This window comes from Condylostylus longicornis, unplaced genomic scaffold (assembly GCF_029603195.1).
Source record: "Condylostylus longicornis isolate FDR11 unplaced genomic scaffold, ASM2960319v2 ptg000024l, whole genome shotgun sequence".
NCBI lineage: Eukaryota > Metazoa > Arthropoda > Insecta > Diptera > Dolichopodidae > Condylostylus > Condylostylus longicornis.
In genome coordinates, this window is record NW_026577993.1 from 992,064 (window position 1) to 1,001,383 (window position 9,320).

The following is a 9,320-nucleotide window of genomic DNA, read 5'->3' on the forward strand; positions in this document are numbered from 1 at the left end:
TACGTGTGCCATTCCAGTCTAGCCTTATTTATAGCTTTTGTTAGTAATCTGTATTCATTTTCATTTTCCTCATTTATTTTTAATTGATCATTATTCATCATATTGACCCTAATGTTTATTCTTTGTTCTTTTAATTTCTTAACTATGTGGGAGAAGTTTTTAATGTTGTTCAATATAACCAGAGGAGGCTTGAGCTTCTTTAGATTTTCAGCCTTCATTTTAGGGCTGGTTTAATTATTTTTTTAACTGTCCTCTCTGAATTTATTTCAGGAGACTTTTCCATTTTTCGCTTCTTTGCATTATTCTGTTTTAGGATCCAGTCAGTTTCTCGAGCCAGTTTTTCCTCGTCGGTTTCATATACAATAATTTCCGCATCTTTGTTCTTTCTTTCTGTTGATGCAGATTTTGTTTGATTTTTTAAATTTATAATCTCTGCCTGTAATTTGCAGATCTCGTTTTGTAGCACCTTACAAACACTCTCTAACTCGGTTATTGTCGAGTTCTGAGTATCCAATTTACTCTCCTATATAAGATGCCTTCTCATATTACCCTCTTGGGTTTTCATTTTTTTGCCTTCTGGAAACTTATTAGACTTTTTCTCAGAGTTATCACCCTTAACTCTGCCATTTTTGTCGACAATCACCAATGGGGGTGATCGCATGACCCCCGATCTCCCTGTAAATGGGTCCATCAACGCCGATCTACTACGCAATAAGTGATCTCCCGCAGAATCCATGAGACCAGCCTCCTAAGAGTATGCATTTTCCAGCATTACTGGATTACCACCTGGGGTATTCAATCATTGTGTTTTGTTCATTGCATTTGTTTTGTTTTATTTCGGAGTTTTCTTCTCCTAGTCTTTGAGAATAATTCCCTCAAGGCAGCACATATAATTTCTGCCGTCCCTCAGGGATCAGTCGCAGACCAGGGAGCCGCTCATTGTGAGTCCGTCGCGTCTAGGTTTCTATTTGGATTTTAGTGGACTCTTACCACAAGTATACCTTACTGCGGATATTTCGTGGCCCAATCCGCCGGGACAGTCGGTTAATACATTTCTTAATGAATTTAAAAATTTGCTTTCAAATATAAATTCCTCTAATCTACTAATTGTCGATAACTTTAATCTAGATTCTTTAAACAATACAGAAGGTGTTGACTATTTTTTAGTTCTGGGTCTTGTTTACATCATATTCATGCTCGTTTCGATCTTATTTCTGTGAACTTGTATGAAAAGGGAGTTTTTAATTTTGAAATTACGGATCAACTATATTTCTCAATGTACATTTATTTATAACCTAGTGTGAAAAGTAAAAAGTTATAACTATAGATGAATGATGTTTTGCTGAGAAAACTAAAATTAAAAACAAATTAAGTGTTAAGTTATATAAGCACCATTCTAATTCGAGATTGAAAACGCACTACAAAAAACTGTGCAAAGAAATAATAAAAGAATTTTCTGTATTTCTGAAAATAGAATTAATACATAACGCAGTTATGTGTTAATTGATGACAGATGATGGGCAGTTGATGACAGATGAGTTTCTGATTGCAAATGAATTTAATAGTCATTTTTCTTCGGTTGTTACCAAGCTGTCTTCTGATTTAGGTTCTAATTACGAGTACAGTACAATGGAAGTAAATAGTGTTCGTAACAGTTTCTACTTTGGTAGCTTCTCTGTTCCTGAGCTTCTCCAAATTATTGGGTCTTGTGTATATTGATAATATTTCCAATAAATTATTAAAAAAAAAATTGCATTTAACGTTTCCAATTCTCTGGTATATATTTTCAATTTCAGTGTGCTCTTAGGCTTATTTCCAAACCGGTTATAATCTGCAATTGAGATTCCTCTATTCAAAAAATGCGAAGAGTCTGACACAAACAATTATAGATCCACCATTTCCTTGCTTCCTACAAAAGTGTTCGAAAAGATAATGAAAACTAAAATATTAAAATATTTAAATGAATTAGAATTTTTTAGCTCGAAATAGTTTCGCTTTAACAAAGATATGTCAACTGAAAATGCATTGCTAAATTTTTGTTCGCTAATAATTCAGGTCTAGATAATAAACTAAATTGTGCAAGCCTTTTTGTTGATGTTACTAAGTTTTGACATAGTGAATCACAAAATTATCTCAAATAAATTACTTCTTTCGGGGTTTTGGGGTTTTATATTTGAATTATGTAAATCCTACTTATAATGTAGAATACAAAAAGTTAAAACAAGTAGCAATTTTAGTAGTGTTGAATGTATTAGGTTGGGTGTCCCGCAGGGGTCAGTTTTGGGACCAATACCGTTTTAATATAAATTCGCTTTTTGATCTGGAGTTTCAAGGTAATTAAACAGCGTTTGCTGATTATCTTGTCATTTCCTATTCTTCCAATAGTCCACTCAATTTAACGTGTGCGACCTTAGATCTTAGCTTGTTAAGATATTGGTTCTTTCGACATAGGCTAATTCTTAGTGATAAAAAACAAAATTAATGTTTTTTAATCTTACACAGAAGCAAGTTTTTAATATCAAAATTGTTTTTCATTCAACTGGCTGCAAAAGTGTTTTTATTAAGGACTGCATGCTTCCCTATAGAAGTAGTTAATCAATTCAAATATTTAGGTGTGTGTTAGATGTGTATTGATAGTATGCTGAATTGGTCAGGACATCATATTTGCGCTCTACCTTATGCAATTTTTATCGTTTGAATAGAATTTGTTCGCAGAAAACTCTATTGATGTTTTATTATGGCATTTTTCATTCTAAATTATGTTACAATGTGGCATAAGTTGTTGGGGTGGTACTTATAAAAATAAAATTTATCCGTTATTGATTTTGCAAAAATGTGTAATTAGAAAAATTTGCAACATGTATCGTTTATTTCACAGTACGGATTTATTCGGAAGTTTGAAAATTTTACCAGTTAGACAAATTTACTATTATATGGTTTGAAAGGTTTTTTTCTAAGAGGCGGCTATTTAAATAGTAGAACTTCAAATCGCTATGGTTTACGTATTAATCAAAGATTCTTAGTTAATGTTCCAGCTCTTAGAACTACAAATTATTGCAACTTCTTTGATATAACTTCTTTTCACCTGTTTAATAAACTTCCTGAACAAAAACGTGCTATTAGATATTTCAATAATTTTGTTAAAAATGTAAAAGAATGGCTTTTGAGTTTTGAGCATAGGCGAGTAAATAATTTGTTAACTATCCTAATTTGATTTAATATTATAACTTTATTTAGTAAAATCCTTAATCCAAACCATGCTTTGTAAATTATAAAATTAAGTATGTATAAGTAAATAATATGAATGAATTTAAAAATTTTTAATTTTTTTGAATTCAATTATATTTAGTAGCAGTAATAATTATAGATATATAAAAACAAGCAATTTTATTGTGAGAATTAAAATTTTTGCGGTATTATTAGTATTAAGTAATTGCATATTTAAATAATAATTGTTAAAAATTGGGTAAATACTTTGTGGCATTTACACTATTTTTTTTTAAATAACAGTGCAACACTTCTTATTAAATAAAGTAAAGTATGAAATAAATAAAATAAAAAATCTTACTTGGGCTAATATTAAAAAGATAACATTTTTAAAAAAATAACGTTAATTAAAAATCGGATTATATCATTACCCGTTTAAACCGAGCAGACAAAATTTAGCGTATCCATATAAAAGGTGTCGTAAACAGTGTTACCAGAGCTTTTTCAGGAAAACTCTCAAATAAAAAGCTCTAAAATTTGCTAAACAAATATCAAAAGTCGTTAAAAAAGTCACTAAAAAAATAAAGACAACCAAAAAATTTGTCTAAATTCTTATTTAGAACATATCCATGTAAAAACAAAACAAAATATAAATAAAGTTGGGTCAAACCAATGGTTTGTGTTGTAGCACTTTTCCCTTCAACAAGTGAAAATTCTGCTTTTAAATACAGTCTACGTATACCTATCACACTATTAAAATTATTTTCATTCATATTTAACTATTTCTAGGATTGCATATATTTAGGATGATGCATTCATGCAGTCTTTGAAATAAAGCAAAAATTAATATAAAGAGGGGTTAACATAATGCTTGATTTTAAGGGTTAATTGTGTGAGTTAAGAAAAATAATTATATTTTTTAATGTCATGGAATTTACCGCTAGCTTTTTATGTTTATAGAAATTTGAAAACGTTTGCGGTTTCGGAAATATAAGGCGCCAAAAATTCAAATTTTACAAATTTCAAGAAGCAATAACTTGAGATGGGGTGGAGATGGAAAAAAACTTTTTTCTAACGAAATGAACTATTTGTTAATGTCTATAAACCCCTAAAATTTCAAGCTTCTATAGGCTGGGGTCTAGAAGAAAAATGAAATCAAAAATTTGGAAAAAAAAGACTTTAGATAACGGTAAATTTGAACGGCCATTTTGTTTGTCATTGGGGAGAGAAATCGGATCTATCAACTTCCACGTGGTTCTTCTTGGTAACTATTATAAATAGGCTAATAGATAGACCGTGCAAGGAGTAGAATAGGGGGGACGTGCGCAAGGCCTGATAGCATAGCTATCTAGACTCCTTCGTATGGTTCTCCTTTTTTCGAAGCAACTGCTAGAAATCCAGAAGCATCTGACCCAGAATGGGCGGCTCCCTGGTCTGCGTCTGACCCCTGAGGGGCGGCAGCTACTATGACAGAAGGAAAACTGCAAAACCCTTTAGAAAGCCAGGGGAAACTACTAAAGTATCTTATCCCAAGAAAACTACATACATGGAAGTACAAACAGAACAAGGCCCTCAGTCTCCGGCACAACGAGGGTGCTAAGAATCCCCGGAGGTAAAACTCAACGCAAACTAAAAATAGGTGCTTGGAATGTTCGTAGCATTTATGAAAGCGGTAAACTAGCAAATACCATACAAGAAATGAAGAGGCTTCACATCGATATATTAGGTGTTTGTGAAACATGGTGGCCTGATTCTGGCAAATGTAAAACAAACGGTGCAACAATGTATTATTCCGGGAACCAAAGTAGAAACCATAGAAATGGGGTTGGAATAATTGTCTCCGAGGCCGTCGAAAAATGCGTAAAAAATTTTTTGCCATACTCAGATAGAACTTTATTGCTTCAAATACACGCAAAGCCTTTGAATATAAACATCATTCAAACATATGCACCAACTGCTGATAAAACTGACGAAGCCGTTGAATCATTCTACAATGAAGTCGAGGAGCTCATGAAAATGACCAAAAAACACGAGATTAACATCATTATGGGGGATTTCAATGCCAAAATAGGAAAGTCGCAAGTAGAAAAAATTGTTGGACCATTTGGTTTAGGTACCAGAAACCCAAGAGGTGATAGACTAATTCAGTTCTGTACGGAACAGGAGCTCAAAATAATGAACACTTGGTTTTGTTTACCACCTCGTCGACTTTACACATGGAAATCACCTGAAGATAACGATCGAAATATAATCCGGAACCATATCGACTTTATATTAATCAACCAGCGATACAGTACATCCGTATCAAAAGTTTCAATGTATCCAGGTGCCGATGTCCCTTCAGACCATAATTTACTTATATCGCAAATCAACATAAAATTGGCAGTAATGACAAAATCAACATGCAAAAAACATTTAGACCTACAGAAACTTAAGGAAGATGAATGTAAAACCGAAGTTACTCAGGAGCTTAATAATCAAATTAAATTAAATTTCGAAAGTACCAGCTTTAATAATGTGGAAATTGATGAAGTATGGGATCGATTGAAAAGTACAATGAAAAATGTAGCTTCAACCAAACTAGGCCCCACGAACAGCAGAGCAAAACAGAAATGGATGACAAGCGAGATCTTAAACTTAATGGACCAGAGACGAATGCACAAAAATAGGGACTATAGTCAATATAAGCGCCTGCAAACAGTAATTCGCTCAAAAATTAGATCTGCAAAGTCACAATGGTTGAACTCTCAATGTCAAGACATTGAAACTTTTCAAAATCGTCACGATATGTTTAATCGTCACAAGAAAATTAAAGAAACCGCTGGAGTAAACCGCAAACAGACATTTTCTAATCTAGTTGACAACAATAATAATATAGTCCTAGATCAAGAATAAAAAAAACAAGTCTGGAAGGAATACATAGAAAAAGTATTCAATTATATTAGTAGAACCGATGCTCTAAGAACTTCGGAAACTGAACCCACAGGTCCTTCAATAACAACAGAGGAAATAAAAAGAGCAATTAAGTTGTCAAAAAATAATAAAGCTCCTGGACCCGATGAGCTACCCGCAGAAATTTTTAAGCTAATAGATGACGAAAACTTAGAAATTTTGAAAAACATTTTTAACAAAATTTATGATGGCTAAGTTTGGCATTCCTTACCTTACCTAAGGAATGGCTAAGTTCGGCATTCCTTACCTTACCTAAAAAATCAAACTCAAAAAAATGTAGTGAATATCGACTTATAAGCTTAATGAGCCACGCTTTAAAAATCTTTTTAAAAATTATTCATTCCCGTATCTGCAAAAAATGTGAAAGCAGCATCAGTAACACACAATTTGGCTTCAGGGAAGGTCTAGGTACGAGAGAAGCGCTTCTTGGTCTCCAAATATAAATTCAGAACTGCCGCGATGTTCACAGAGACATTTTTATATGCTTCATTGACTACGAAAAAGCTTTCGACTGCGTGCAACACGACAAATTAATGGAGGTTTTGAATAAAATAGATCTGGATGAAAAAGAGATTCGGTGTATCAAAAACTTATACTGGAACCAAAAAGCTCAAGTTCTTTCGAGAGATTTCATCACTGATGAGATAGAAATAAAAAGAGGAGTGAGGCAAGGTTGCATATTATCGCCTTTACTTTTTAACCTATACTCTGAAAAGATATTCGAAGAAGTAGCTGATAGCGTAGATGTTGGTAGAAAAGTAAATGTAGTAAATATTAACAATATACGATATGCAGACGATACCACCTTGATTGCTGGCACTATTACTGAACTGTAGTTCACAGAACAACTTTTAAACTCAGTAAATAACCACAGTATGCTCTTCGGTTTAAATATGAATATTTCTAAAACCAAATTCATGGTTATATCCAGGACCAACACATTTAATAATCTAGTTTTAACCGTGAATGGCCAAAATATCGAAAGAGTTTCAAGTTTTAAGTATCTGGGATGTTGGTTAAACGAAGACTGGAATTCAGATATGGAAATAAAATGCCGAATTGAATACTCGCGCAGCTCTTTTATAAAGCACCAAAATATATTTTGCAATCGGGATATACATCTCCACAACCGTATTCGATTTGTAAAATGCTACGTGTGGTCAATTCTCCTCTATGGAATGGAAGCTTGGACACTAAAAATATCAACAATGAACAAGCTAGAAGCCTTCGAGATGTGGATATACCGTAAGATGTTAAAAATCCCATGGATAGATAGAGTTACAAATGAAGAGGTCTTAAGAAGAGTAAATAATGACCGAGAATTATTACTAACAATAAAACACAGAAAAACAACATTTCTCGGTCATTTAATGCTTAACGACAAATATTTCATACTGCAGCTGATTTTGCAAAGCAAAATTGAGGGAAGAAGGCGTGTGGGAAGAAAGCAGATGTCTTGGCTCAGAAACATCAGACAATGGACTGGCATACGAACAGTAGAAGAGCTGGTACATGTTGCGCAAGACAGGGAGGCATATAGAAATGGAGTCGCAAACATCCAGTAAGTGGATACGCAGAAGAAGAAGAAGAAAGTTTAACTATAGTAAGCAAGCCGCTGCCTTCATGCGTTTACAAAATTTCAAAAATGCTTATGGTTTCATTGCAACAAATAGTTAAAAAAGGCTATTTGTAGGATTTTGTCTGTCCGTGTGTCTGTTTACAAAACTTCTACACCCTTGAAGATGAAAGCTGAAATTTTGTACGTATATAGATCTTTACCAGAAACTTATTTCTGTAGAACAAAATTTTTACCTATCTCCCCCCCTCTAGAAGTTATACCCCCCCAAAATCCTAAAAATGGCCTTTTTTAACCATTTGTTGCAATGAAACCATAAGCATTTTTGAAATTTTGCTAATGCAGAAAGGCAGCGGCTTGCTTCCACTAGCGCGGTATACTATAGTTAAACTTTAGAAAAACAAAATGGCCGTTCAAATTTACCGTTATATAAAGTCTTTTTTTCCAAATTTTTGATTTCGTTTTTCTTCTAGACCCCAGCCTGTAGAAGCTTGAAATTAGGGGCTTTTAGACATTAATAAATAGTTCATTTTGTTAGAAGAAAATTTTTTTCCATCTCCACCCCCTTTCAAGTTATCGCCTCTTAAAATTTCTAAAATTTGAATTTTTAACACTTTATATTTCCGAAACCGCAAGCTTTTTCAAATTGGTATAAACACAAAAAGCTAACGGTAAATTCCATGACATAAAAAAATATAATTACTTTTCTTAACTCACACAATTAACCCTTAAAATCGAGCATAATTTTAACCCCACTTTGTATTAATTTTTGCTTTATTTCAAAGACTAAATAGATCGTTCATCCTAAATATATGCAATCCTAGAAATAGTTTTGTATATGAATGAAAATAATTTTAATAGTGTGATGGGTATACATAAACTGTATTTAAAGCAGTATTTTTACTAATATTGTTGAAGGGCAAAGTGCTACTATACAAACCATTGGTTTGACCCAACTTTATTTAATTTTTTTTTTATCAGTTCTTATAACATTTTAATAACTCTAAATTGTAATAATTTTATTAGAACTGATGTTTTTTATTTTATTCATTAAGTAATTTAAAAAAAATTTGAATTTTAAAAAAAAGGTTTTTTCTCCACAAATCATACAAATTTTTCAATATTTCGTTCTGATTGTGGTTGCTAGAATTATTTAAAATTTGATACTTGGTAATGCTAATGTCAATGTTTTGTTAGACTTAGAACATATGTAAATAACGTAATTTATGAAAATTGTTTAAATTTAAAAATTTTTTTTTTTGTTTTCAAAAATCAAAAAATATTTCGCGGCGTTTTTTTTTAAATATTATTGTTTTTTAAATAAAAATATAATTTTCGGCGGCCTAAGTGCAATAAATAAAGTTGGTAAAATAAAAAAATAACGACGATGGCTGTGACTTGGTAGATGCTGATCAGTCTTGCAATACCCCAGTTGGTAGAAAGTCTAATTTTTCGCTTCCTAACGAATTATCTAAATTTGACTTGTCGAATTGTACTCTGGAGAAAATGGGTTCTTTCAACCACCTGGATGTACTACTTGATGGGGGGCGTCAATCTATCAATAAGAAAAATATTGTTTTAGCTG

At 32.4% G+C, this 9,320-nt stretch overlaps 1 protein-coding gene across 1 annotated transcript; it reads left to right on the top strand.

Moving 5' to 3' along the window:
• The first annotated feature begins 4,905 nt into the window (after positions 1-4,905).
• LOC129607003 (craniofacial development protein 2-like) lies at positions 4,906-6,354 on the top strand. Its single transcript, XM_055517686.1, has 2 exons — positions 4,906-6,033; positions 6,121-6,354. Exons 1-2 carry the CDS (start codon positions 4,906-4,908, stop codon positions 6,352-6,354), a joined length of 1,362 nt encoding a protein of 453 aa, XP_055373661.1.
• The last annotated feature ends 2,966 nt before the right edge of the window (positions 6,355-9,320 follow it).